Here is a 13,266-nt window from a genome sequence, read left to right as displayed (position 1 = left end):
AGACCAGTGACTTGTGAGTAGACAGACTAAAGGTGACTTTCACTGGGCACCTGCCCTACGCCAGGCTTATCAACCCACTTAGTCTGAGTGTCTGTTCTGTGAGCTCGTTGCCTTTATTTCCCCTGTGTTACGGGCAGGGAGGCATAGGCACAGAGAGGCTTGCGGTGGTGGAACTGGGGTCCCATGGCAAGCAGAGTGGCTCCGGATCTCAAATCCTAAATCAAAATGCACAATGGCCCTTCGCAGTGGGCATTGAAGGTTGACTGAATGGATAGGGAATCACTGCTAGGCTGACAGATGCCATCTGTTGGCCAACCCAGTCATTATCAGGGGTAATATCATATAAATGAAGGTGATCACAATCCATCCTATGGAACCCTCCTGAGACTGCATGACAGCAGCAAACCACGGCCCGTACTCCACTGTGGAAGGAGGAGCGTCTAGAATATATTATTATATAGAGAGTATATTATATGTTTAAATCGGCCATTTTAAAGGGCTTTAAAAGTAGCTTTAGTGTCACTTTAAGTCTGTTTTTATTTCTTTAAGAGATAACAGACCAGGATGGAAAATATAGTTCCTCAAACTCCTCTCTCAGCGGGGACTTTTTCTATAAAACTTTGTCAAATGCTGTCAAAAAGACCTTTCGGATAAGGTGAGCTAAACAATTAAAATAGATTAAAGTTTGATGGGCTTATCTGCCCTGGTGGCCTCCCTGGAGATCTCCTACCCTAGAGGACCACAGCATCCTACAACATGGCTCCACAAGGAACTAGAACCAAAGAGGCATGTGATCATCTCAGCCTTGAGAACCAGAAGGATGTGGACCAGTCCTTGTCTTGCTGATAGTGGTAGAATTGCCAGCCTCTCTGACTCTCTGGCTCCTCATCTGTATTCTCAAATATATGAGTGAGAATGATTTTTCTCTAAAGATGACTCCTTGATGTCACCAAGGTCTGTGCAATTTGCCAAGTGCCTTGACCTCCCTGTAATCTATTCAAAGCCCCACTGGAAAGGAAGAGAAGGACTACCCCATTCACAGTGGGGAAACCCTTCCCTTCAAGCATCTTCCCCCAAATCCCATAGCTAGGAAGTGACAAATTTCGAAAATTCGACCCTCCCAAATCAAGAACGGCTCGTTTAGGTTCTCTCCAGTCTTTGCAATTTTGAACATTGTGGTACAAACCTTGACCTTCCAAGTGAGGATAAATGACTCAGAGTCGAGAGCACCATCCGTGCTGGACCTTGCCCCCTGCAGCCATGCTCTCACTCACACCTAAGAGCAGTTCTGTCAGGTGAAACCAATGAAAACCATAACTTCAACTTGAATGGTGTCTCCAGGTCTCGGAAAGAGTGCAATGGATTTACTGCCCAAGCTGACGATGGAAAGGGCAAAGCACGGGCAGATGGCATCAGGCAAAACCAGGGTTTCTGGGAATCCTTATGTACAAAGCAAGGTGGATGCCTTTCAAAGTCCAAGAAAATGACCAGGGAATTTCAGCTCAGGTACCCAAAACAGCAGGAGGGATTTCAGCCCGAGATGAAAGAATCCTAAAAAGATTGCTTAGATTGCAGAATCTCAGTAGTTCCGTGGAAACTCTAAATCAAGAAATGACACAGGAATCAGGGACCTTTGTCTATTTTACCCAGGTCTCAATCAAAGGAAATGGAAGACTTTTTAAAAGGTGACTGAACCAAACGTATTAATCTCATCCAATAAAAAATGTGAAAATAAAATGCTGGCAGGTGTTTAATAGATTCAGGAGGGATATATACATCCTAACAAGATCTCTTAATTTATATGATCTCTGGCTCTCTAAGAAGCACATGTTGTTGATTGGTCTGCTTAGATTTAAAGCATTTGAAGTCCCACCCTCTGTTTCCCTTCACATAGTTTCTCTAATTAAAAAAAGGGGGGATATCTTATTTTAGGATGTGAATATTTGTAGGCCATATCAAATCTTTTGTGGCATGAGGCCGGGTATAAATTTGAAAATTGTAAACAGGATCCAACTGTCTACTTTAAAGTAAACCTTGTTATTGTTTTAATCCTAGTCTAATTTCCTACCTCTTATATAGAAAAGCCTCATTGCTCACCAGTTAAAAGAAGTAATACTTATTACCATTTTTTGAGTATTAAAAACATACCCCACGCTGTGTTTAGTGCTTTATATACATGTACATATTATCTAAAACAAATTCTCACCACAGCCTCTCAACTTACAACTTAAAGCTGTAAATATTGACATTCAGAGAGAATAGTCATTTGCCTGCCATCACTAGGGGTGGTTTACTCAGAATTGGGGCACACTCTATGGGATTCCAGGCCCTGGGGGCCTCCTAAACCCATATCCTTTCCAATATGCCACTCTGACAAGCTTCCTTTTATTTTTTTTACAAATGCCGAAACTTTTATTAAAATATCCATGGGAAGTAAACATAAGGTACTGCTAAGGATAAATGTAAATGATGGAAGAGAAGCAGTAAGATGCTGTGAAGTAAGTGCTTAGGGCCAGCTGGGCATTTCCCTGCCTGGCCTTGCTTGTTGACTTCAGGGCATAAACTAGCTGTATCCTTACATCCTCTCAAGACCCCGCTGGGATTCCCCACCTCCCACCCTGCAAGGACTGAGAAAGGCTTCCTGTCGAGCTCTGCTGTCTCCTCATGTAACCCTTGATTTCTCCCAAATTGCAACCCAAACTTTAAGTATGCCTCTTATTTTCTGAAGTTATTTTACAGTGTAAAATAAATAAAAATATGGTAATTTTGAAAGTACCATAAACAGATGAGTAGAGATGAAAATTCTTTGAAGAGCATAAAGTGCCTTATTCTTCTGACGATTTCTGAGGCTCTTTCACGTATAGATTTAAACCTGATTAGAAATCTGCAGATGTGGACAGGATGGAATCATTACCCCCATTTCACAGGCAGGTATTTGATCAGGAAGACTGAATGTCTTGCTCAAATCGCTTAGCTGATAGAGCTGAAATCAAACCAAGGATTTTCAAATCTCCCACAGCCTGCCATGTGCTTCCCTGCATATCCAGGGCATATTATAAATATTTGATCAGTCTATCAAACTGATAACAGAGAGTGAAAGTCAGTGGAAGAGTGCAAGAGTTTCAAAGACAAGATACCTATTTTAGTTTGTAAGCTGCTGGAATGCAATATACCAGAAACAGAAGGGCTTTAAAAAGGGGACTTTTTAAAGTTGCAAGTTACAATTCTAAAGCCATGAAAATGACCCAACTAAGGCATCCAGGGAAAGATACCTTGATTCAACAGAGGCCAACGGGTCCAGAACATCTGTCATCTGGGAAGGCACATGGCAGCACCTGCTAGCGTTCTCTCCAGGAACCTTCAGTGGCTTCTCCGGGGATTACACAACTGCCCACCTGTCTCTGAATGCAACCTTGGGGGACACTGGGAGGACCATCTTTTCCTTGGCTGCACTCTCTCCAAACATCAGGGCCACACCTGGGCTCTCTGCCATCTTTGGGGCACATGCTCAACCCCTCCAGAACAGTGGGGTGGGGCGGCAGCCAAGCTCTCCCCAATTCCCAAGGAATGTGCTCCACCCTCTCCAAAGCCCCAGGCGGCACAACTCTTCCTGAGCAATAGATGGAAGGCCCGCCTTCTGCCTTCAGGGTACACTCACCCTCTCCAAGTGCACGGTGGGTCCACTCACCTGGCCTGAGGTTCCTTGACTTCAGACCTTAGCTCCTATGGTTCTGCCTCTAAAGTTATTTTTTCCTTCAATTTGTCCCTTTTAGTCCAGACTGGCAGTGGTTCCATTTATACAGATCCCACAACACTCTTCTTGTTGGTTTGCTATGCAGTACACTGGGATCATGCCCATCAGATGAAAGGACTTTCCATGACCCTTCCTGGATAACTCCATCTCCAGTCCTGGCTTTTTCTGAAATGGCTGACTGCTTTGGCCAAATCCTCACATGGGGCACCAATCTCTAGGATCTCCCTTTCTGGAAGCCTGGAATTTTCCAGACTAACAAATTCTGGTTTCTTTTTATCCAAGAGTTCAGTTCTCAACTTACCTCTTTCCTCTCACATTTTACTGTAAGCTTCAAAGAGCAACCAGACTGCATTTTCCACATTTAGTTTGGAAATCTCTTCTGCTAAATATCCAAGCTTATCACTCTCAACTTCTGCCTTCCATCTACAAAGAATGCCTTCCTTCCAGTTTGGAATGACATGTTCATCATTTCTGTCTAAAGCCTCATCAAAGGTATCTTTAGAGTTCATGTTTCTACCAACAGTCTCTTCAAAGCATTCTAGGCCTTCTCTATCAAACTTCTCACAACTCCTCCAAAATCTTCCCCTTATCCATTTAAAAAGTCATTTCAACATGTTTGGTATTTGCAAACCACAGCTGTACCACACTTTTGTACCAAAATCTGTTTTAGTTTGTAAGCTGCCAGGATGCAATATGCCAGAAATGGGATGGCTTTTAAAAAGGGGAATTTAATAAGTTGCAAATTTGCAGTTCTAAGGCCATGAAAATGTCCCAACTAAGGCATCCAGGGAAAGATATCTTGATTCAAGAAAAGCTGATGGATCCAAAACATGCCTGTCAGCTGGAAAGGCACATGTCTGTTAAAAAGACAAGAAAGAAGTCTGCTAACTTTCTCTCCAGGAATCTTTAAGAGCTTCCCCTGGGCTCTGCCTGTCTATTGGCTTTGTTGGTTCTGGTGGCTATAAAGCTTTTTCCAAAACGGTCCCCTCTTAAAGAGTTCCCATAAGCAGCCCCACCTTGAATAGGTGGAGACACACCTTCATAAACCATCTAATCAAAAGTTACCGCCCACAAGTGGGGGGGGGGGGACACAGCTCTGTGGAAACAATCAAAAAGCTCTCACCCAGCAATACTGAATGAGGATTAAAGAATTTGGTTTTCTGGGGTACACAACAGATTCAAACCAGCACAATACCTCTTGTTCACCAGCAAATGTTTCCCAAGTTCTTACCAGCTACTAAAAACCTGGTGTGAAGATATTACAATTTTGCTTAAAATAGAGTTTTTAATGAAAAAAATCTAGATGCTAAGTCTAAAGGCACAGCATAGACAAAGCACGAGGAGGGATTCATAAAAATAGTTGTAGAAAGACAGAGTCTGTGAAGCTTGTTAAAAAGTAAAAAGAATTGTTTTTGAAATGTTATTAAGTATGAATACTTTTGTACATTGCAAAGCTTCATGTAAAGGAAGGATGTGTTAAGTTGCATTGCTTAACCTGGAAATATTGTGCTCCTGGGGAAAGACAGAGACAGAGACACAGAGAGAGCAAGAGAGAAATTCCAGCCTAAATGGTGAACTCTGAGACTGTCGTGGCTGCAAGGGATGGAAATGAAACTCCGGGGCTTAGATGAAACAGGGAACTCAATGGAAGACTCGCAGAGTCACAAGTAGGGCTGTGGGACAATGGGAGCCCAGGGTGGATGGGACCTGCTTGGGGCCTTGGAACCTTGCCAGCAGTCACTACTTCCTTCTCCCAACTGTATCTTTTTCTCCTCACGACTTCATTTTCTCCCACTCTGGACTTCCAGACCCCTCTTCTGAGCCAGTCCCTAAAACCAGGTACAAATCCCCAATTCCAGTGGCTTACAACCACAGAGGGTTGTTCTCTGCTCACACTCTGTGTCCATGGGGTCCAGCTCCCATGACCTCCTCCTCAGTGAAGGACCCAGACTGATGACCTCACCAATATCTGTAGAGACCATGACAGAAGGAAAGAGGGTCTTTCTCTGCCAAGTAAAGGCTCCAGCTTGATGGTAGCACACTTATACTCACACTCATGGGCTAGGGTTAGTCACCTGGCCCCACCAACCACAGGGGAGCCAAGGAGCGCAATCCTTCTATATGCCAGGAGGACATGCATATGAGAATATTTGGGGAATACCATTAGTGACTGCCCAGCCCTCAGGTCCCCAGTTCCGGGCTAGCTTCTCCTTTCTGAGCACACCGCCCTCCCCCCACCCCGAATCAGTGAATTCCCAACAAGCCTCACTCTGGAGCCAGTTGAGACACAAAACCAACTAGTGACCAGGGACAGGAAGGAGCAGTGGAAAGAGCACTTTAGCCCAGAAGATGGAAAGAGAAAAGTCCTGCATTTGAATCGGCCTCCCACTCTGAGAAGCCGCATGGCCTATAAACTGTGGCTTATCTACTTTGTGTCTCTTTCTCATGTCTAAAATTTGGGTTACTAATTTCTATTCCACACTATGGATGCAGGACTTAATGAGAAGGTGTTAAATGAGGAGGCACTCAATAAATATCAATCCCCTGTTACTTAAGGGCCTGAAACAGCCATGCAGTCAATTTTGGTAGAACTGAGCCCATTTGCAAAGTGATTTAGGATGGTGGAAGAGAAGATGGCAATATAATCTGCTCCATTTTATTTTATCACACCCATGGTCTGGCCAACTCTATCCAAAGCCCTCCTCAAATAAATTTTGCTTCTGGTTCCATCAGCTAAAACAGAATTTGCAGGCTTCTGGCCAATGACAAGTACTGAATTTGTGAGATGAGAATTGCATACAAGGTGATCTTTCCAATGAGTGATGAGATCTGCAAGTGTAACAGCCAGTTATACCGAGTTTTTATTTAAGGAAGTGATATCTCATGGGAGGCTGGAAAGAGATTACATCTGTCAAAGTCCCACAGGAAATACTCAAAGAATTGATTTATAAAGGACAATTTACAAGGGTGTGTGTAGGGGAACCATAGTGCATAAGGCGGTAACCTGGGGCGTCATAGAGGCAAAGGCATTATTGCCTAGAGGTTGGAAGAGACAAGAGGATGGGGACCGAGGAAGGGCCAGTGGAGAGGGCTGCTTTGGAAGGAGCAGTGACCTTCCAGTGTCACCAGTAGCTAAAGGCAACAGTGCAGGGTGGGAACTGAGGAGAAAATTCTCAAACTTCATTTCCCTCACCCCATTTGATTTCTGCACAAGCTCCCCATTGGCCACCCCCACATGAAGTCCAAGGCACTGGGGCCTTTGATACGGTCCATGCAAAGCAGACTCCCAGGCTAGGGAGTGATGAGAGTGGCACACAGTGGATCTGAAGGAACACAGAAGATCTTCAGCACAGGGTCTTTCACAAAGCAAAGGAATAGCCCTGTGAGAGAGAACTCTGACTTGCCTGAATAATTCCACAGGGCGGACCAAAGGCCAGTGGAAAGAAGCCACCTAGCAGCAGATTTCTCTGTATTAATTCTACATGGAAGAGACGTTTCTAAGGATTGAGCTGTTCCGGATGGGACAGGCTGTCTTGGGAGGTGGCCAGGAACCCAACCCTGGCAGAATTTGCATAAACACTGGCGGGGTCTCTGCTAAGAATGCTAGAGAAGGGATAGCTGCAAGCTATACACTATTAGACCAGATGACCTTTTGATTTTGAATTTGAGAGGAAAATTAATCTCTCTTTCCTTCCCTTCAGTATCAGCTCCTTATCCCCATCCAGCTAACCATCGCTTATTTTTGGCATGAACGGTTCTAGAACTTTCCAGAAACTTCAACTCTGCTTGTATGAACCATGAAGAGAGGCAGTCTACAAAATGCCAGTTAGCCTGGTTTCAAATTCTGACCCTTGCTAGCTCTGTGACCATGGGCCTCACACTTGTGCCTCAGTTTCCTTATCCTTAAAATGGGGTATTAATACATACCTCCTAGGAGTATTGCAACAACATGCAAGTTAACACATGATAAGCACTTAACAATGCCTGTCACATAATCAGCCAGCACTGCACAAATGTTTGCTGGTAATATCATGTACAAAAATTATCAGACCTATATGGTGATGTATCAATTAAGTGCTATGTCAAAAACCACTTTTGCTTTAATTTTTGAACCAACACATACATATACAAATCCACACAAAACAACCAACAACCTGTCCCAACTCCTTCAGCCTTCAAGAGCAGAAGCTCTATTCCTATTAACTCACACAATTCAACATCCCCAATGGCGGCTGGCTCACCAGCTCTGCAAATGGCAATCCAATTTTTGCCCAGCTAGGACTCCATTAAGTTGTGACGGCTCTCCTTTTCCCCTGAGGATGCTGAGATAAAGCCTGCCCACCCGTGCAAACAAGTGCCCTTCTAATGAAGGGTCCAGACCAGGATGAGCCCTTTATCCTTTTGTTCACCGTCTCCCTGTCCCCCATCCCCCCAGCACCAATTTATTGTGTACCTGCCCAGGCCAGTCACTGATATGCTGCAGGCTCTCGCCTGGTGGGGGAAAGAACCGGAACCAGGCAGGAAACCTGGCTCCAGGTGCTGGTCCCGTGCCTCTAACAAAATGCACCTGCTCTATTTATTGCAGATTTTCATGTGTCCTGCTCACACAGATGTAGGTTCTCTGCCCCAGAACACTTTCTCTTGGCCTCTAATGGCTGAATTCCCAAGGTTGAGAGCCTTCACGTCTGTCACTCAGAATTCTGATCACAAAGCTGACAATTAATTTGATAAGTTCTCAGAAAATTAAATGTTCCTGCCATCACAGAGATAAGTAGCCAATTTGTATCTATAGAATTGAGCTACGCCTAGTAGGATATGTCAAACCCTTTGTCATATCCTCTTGAGTTGCAAATAACTGGACTGTCAGCTCTTAGAACCAGCCATAATGCTTTCTTATCTCTGCCTTGGTTCATGGATTCCTGTTTGAGCAATGTGAACCTTCCTAATTCCTTTTGAGCATGGAAAAATCACTCTCTGCTCTCTTCTTTCAGGGTCGTATTTCATGGCATAAGATGCAGGGGAAAGAGCAGGTGACCTGGAGACAGACAGCCATGGGTTTATAGCAGGCTTCCCGAAGTGATGTGGCTGCTAAGTGGCAGGTTCAGAGTTAGAACCCGGGCAGCCTGGCTCCAAATCCCAGGCCCTTACCACGTCACTCTACTGCTCCTTCCAGCAGAGGTTTCATCACAGCGAGTGCACACTGTTGTTTTATGTCCTGTTCCCCAGCCCCTTTCAGCTGTGAGTTCCTCAGAGGCAGGAACTGAGACAGGAGCACTTGTTTCTGTTTTTCTCTCTAGGGCTCAGCCAAGAGCCTGGCACATGGATGGTGCTGGAGGTGAGGCTGAGTGGAAGGACAGAAGGATAAATGGGCGGGTAGATGGGGTGGTCACCAGAGAGAAAGTCATGGTCAGATGGGTGACTGAGAGAAATGAATGGAAATATGGGAATAGATGGATAGACAGATGGGGGTAGATGGGTAAGCAGAAGACTGGTGGGTAGATGGTTAGATATTTGGATGGGTGGTGAATGCATAGGTGGTTGGATGAGTAAACAGAGGGTATATGGGGAGATGGACAGATGGATATGGTTGGCTAGTGAATGAATGAATGAAATGGATGGACATATTGAGGGATGGTAGATGATGAATGAGTGATATGGATAGACGGGTGGATGAGTGAATATGTGGATAGGTGGGTGGATGGAAGGTAGATGAGCAAGTGGGTGAATATGCAGGTAGAGTGTATGGACATACATGGTGGATTTTACAGACAGAGGAACTGAGACTCTGTGATATCGAGTAACTCGTTTAAGGACCCCCAACTCATTAGCAGCCAAGCTGGGCATTGAACCCAGGCCTGTCTGGCTGCAGAGCTCAATACTCTGGACCCCTCGGTCATCGTACTTCCCCAGGCCAGCGGAAGGTCCGGCAGCTGAAGGCTCCTCAGTCGCTCTGCCTGCCCAGGCACGGTTCCTGGATATACCCCTGTGCCCTGCTGCGCATCCTTAATTCCGGTGTGTGCTTGTTTGCAGGCTGAGGAGGCAGCAAGGACAGAGCAGCCAGCTCCTGGACACCGAGGACCGAGCTGGGAGCCAGCCCCAGGGCAAGCTCCAGGACGGGTGCAACAACAACATCCTCACCCACGCCTGCTCGCGTAGTTGCAGCAGCTAATCCACCACCTGCTGCTGCTCCACCAGGAGCACACACTCTGTCCTGCCCACCTGCCTCTTCTGTGCTATGAAGGACCCTGTTCCACCTCCAAAAACATCAGATGCAGAAGGAGCCCTGGGCTCAGAGCCGGGAAACTTGGGTCCAGATCCCAGCTCCCCTGCTGGTTTCCTGTGTGACCTTGGACAATTCCTGCCCTCTCTGTGCCTCCGTTTTCTGCATCTGTCGAAGGGGGTTAAATTGCTCTCTAATTACAAGGAGTTTTGTGAGAATCCAGTTGTAGAGCAGATGCAACACCTTTGACGTTCATAAAACTGTTTATAAATTCAAAATATAACCTTAAAATTTGAAGCATACTTCGTAATTCGGTTCTTCCTAGCTATTAATGAGTACCTTTTGGGGGGAGAGTAATGTGGCCCCAAAGGCAAAATAAAGGTCTGATGTGTTTGACCCTCCTGTGGAAACAGCATCCCCAGTCCTGCAGCCAAACCAGAAGTGTCTTCATTTGCATTCTCTGCGAGAGCATCGTCCTCCCATACTCTGAAGAAAGCACGCTGTGCAGTCCCACCTGGCCCCCAGGTCGGGTGCTGCAGAGGTTTTCCTCTCCCTGTCTACAGGAGAATGCCTTCCCCCTTTTCATTTCAGCAGCCCCCGGCCCTGAGGTGCTGGGATGGCACGCAGAGGCCAGTTCAGAGGAGAATCAGGTCACTAACTTCAGTTACTTCTTAAGAACCATAAAACCTCCCCTCCCCAAATCCAGCCTCCCCTCCCCAAATCCAGCGTGTGCAGAGCCCCGCATCTCCTCTCCAAGGAGTCATCTTCTCAGCTTGTCAGCGGGGTCTTACACGGGATAACCAACCAGCATTGATGTCTGTCTTCATATTTTAAGTTAGGATGTCTGGGTGAGTAGGCAGATGATTTAGGGGGATGTGGATTCAGACCAAAAACAACTGCTCTGTGATCTGTTCAGGAAGCAGTTTGCCTTTGAATCGAGAGGTGCTGTAGTTGGGGGGATAAAGCATAGACTCAGGAGGCAGGGTTCTGCTTAGGGTCCTATCCTGTCATTTGCTAATAGCAAAATCTTAGGCAAGTCACTTAATCACTCCGAGTGTCAGTGTCCCCATTTTTAAATGAGGATAAGAAAACTAAACTTGCACGGTTCTTATAGGGTGAAATAAAATCCTGCGTGTAGCAGCCAGCACACAGGGCTGACTCACTGAATGGCCATTTTGGTCATCATCATCATCTTCAATGTCTCTATCTGGAAAAACATTTCTATTTCGTGCACTTGGCAGGATAGTTTTCCGGAGAAACCAAGCCTGGCTTTTATGATCCTTTGAACTTTTCTCCCTGGAGTCTGTGATGGCTATACATCCCTGTTAACGTTTGATCAGGTATTTATTTTTCATCCAATTTCCATTTTCCACTTTTTACATCATAAATCTACCTTTGATTGTCAATTTCACCTCTTAGATTTCTTATGAGACATTTTATTGTATGATGTGTTTTTATACTTTTATTTTTTAAAAAAGAAAAAAATGTGACTTTTTCTCCCTTTTGGAGCAAGTCTATTTCTAGATGTTGCCCACATCATCTTGTCTTGCACACTTTGCAGCATCTTCACCTTTCCATCAGCACATCTTGTCTCCCTCCAGGAAATAATGGGGTGGTACCACCGGGACCCTAGCAGCACTTAGAATTTTCTACTGGACTGAGTTCATGAATTAGGATGCGGATGCTGTGAGCGCTAAAGACACTGGATTTCCTGGGTCTGGTCAAGCCAGTTTTCTTTGTTCAGAATAAACTATTCCTTGTTTATTCATTCTTATATCTTTGTCCTTCAATTCAGGATTGGGTGGTTTGGGCAATATTTCTCTTAGAATGAAGATGCTCAGGTTTAATTAGAAGCATAGAAATGGGAGGGGAAAAACAGGATACGGAGCCAATGATATGCTTACCCACGGAAAGAAACCAAACTTAGCTTGGCCATTCATGGCTCTACCCAACTCATCACAGTTCACTTCATTATTACTATTATTATTATTATTATTTGCTTTCAAAGTATAATCCATACACTAGTGGAAAATACAGAAAATTTTCTACCTAGAATCTCCTCACATTGCCTCTTTAGCCTTCATCCACTCAGATGCTGGTGCAAGTGAACTAGCATTTTTTTTATCACACAGATCTCTTGATTATCTGGCCCCCCGCCCTCGCCCACCCTGTCCTCTCCCCTGGGGATGACTTTTAACTCCCAACACTATGTGTCAAAATACCCGTCCCTCGAGGGCCATTTCCACCTCTCCCGTGATGCCTTGGTGGACCTGACAACCATCAACCCTAACTGGGTACAATCTCTTCCACAAACCCCCTCACATGTTCTCAACAACTTTCTATGGCTCTGACTGCTTTCAGCTGCATGATAGAGCTATCGTTTCTCATCCTCCTCGCCTGCCAGCTCCCTAAGAAGAGAGGCCAGGTCTTGTTGCTGTCTGTACCCCGCCTTCCAGCTCATCACCCAGCTTTGAATAGGTAATCAGTCATTTTTTAATGTATGAGATAAAGGCGAGCCCAACACAAACTCTCTAGTTAGGTAAAGCTTAGTTTTGACACCCTCTCTGGCTCCACTGTCACTTCCCAGCTTCTCCCTCTTCAGGTCCCAGTGCATCCCCAAGGGCTGTCCCCCACTCATGGCTGGATCCCCACCCACTCCTTCATAATCAACTCTCCATGGGTCCCAAATTTCAAATGAATTTTCCCTTCTCCCTCATCCAAAATCCCACTCCCAGACGTCATACCTCAGGTCACTATTGGGGAGAACACAATTTGATTAAATCCAGACTCAAGCAAGAATTTCTATTAGGATTTACCTTATGATTAGAATTTCAAGCACAGTTGGACAAGCTAGAAGCAACTGGCCTCCATATAGCTTTCCTGCTTCCATTGAAATATATCTCAGCCATCTCGTGTCAGTAAGAAAAAATGGGTCACATTTATAAAAATCACCCAAACTGGTTGCTCCAATCCCCTTCCCATTCATTAAGAGATCTTACAGTATTTTGCCCAGAATGCTTCTCCTCAATTTTCCTGACCTAAGGGTAAGTTGATGCTAGAGCAAAGATCCCTCTGGCCTCACTGGATTGCTGTGCCTAGAGAGTAGGGGTTGGGTAAGGGAGAGGTTGCCCCCACCACCACCACCACCACAGCACTTATCTCTCTGCTGTGTTGTCCACCACTGACCTGGCCATCCTGCAGGCATAACCCTCTCCTCCAGGCCTCCACTGGAACACCAACCCCTCCCCAGCCTGTAAGGATATAACTGTGCCACCATCAGCCCTTGTAGAGT

General features: G+C 45.4%; 1 protein-coding gene across 4 annotated transcripts in view; it reads left to right on the top strand.

Annotated features, from left to right (window-relative positions):
* The window catches only part of STK32B (serine/threonine kinase 32B), a 474,254-nt gene extending 463,579 nt beyond the window's left edge, over nucleotides 1-10,675 (top strand). For all 4 annotated transcript variants that reach the window (XM_077136366.1, XM_077136367.1, XM_077136368.1 and 1 more), the window contains one exon: nucleotides 9,785-10,675. In XM_077136366.1, the coding sequence (XP_076992481.1) occupies nucleotides 9,785-9,923 (139 nt within the window). In that variant the 3' untranslated portion in view covers nucleotides 9,924-10,675. The remainder of the gene's footprint in view (nucleotides 1-9,784) is intronic.
* The last annotated feature ends 2,591 nt before the right edge of the window (nucleotides 10,676-13,266 follow it).

The sequence above is a fragment of the Tamandua tetradactyla genome, chromosome 19 (assembly GCF_023851605.1).
Source record: "Tamandua tetradactyla isolate mTamTet1 chromosome 19, mTamTet1.pri, whole genome shotgun sequence".
Taxonomy (NCBI): Eukaryota; Metazoa; Chordata; class Mammalia; order Pilosa; family Myrmecophagidae; genus Tamandua; species Tamandua tetradactyla.
The sequence above is the reverse complement of the archived record's forward strand: the minus strand, read 5'-3'. Positions and strand labels throughout refer to the sequence as shown.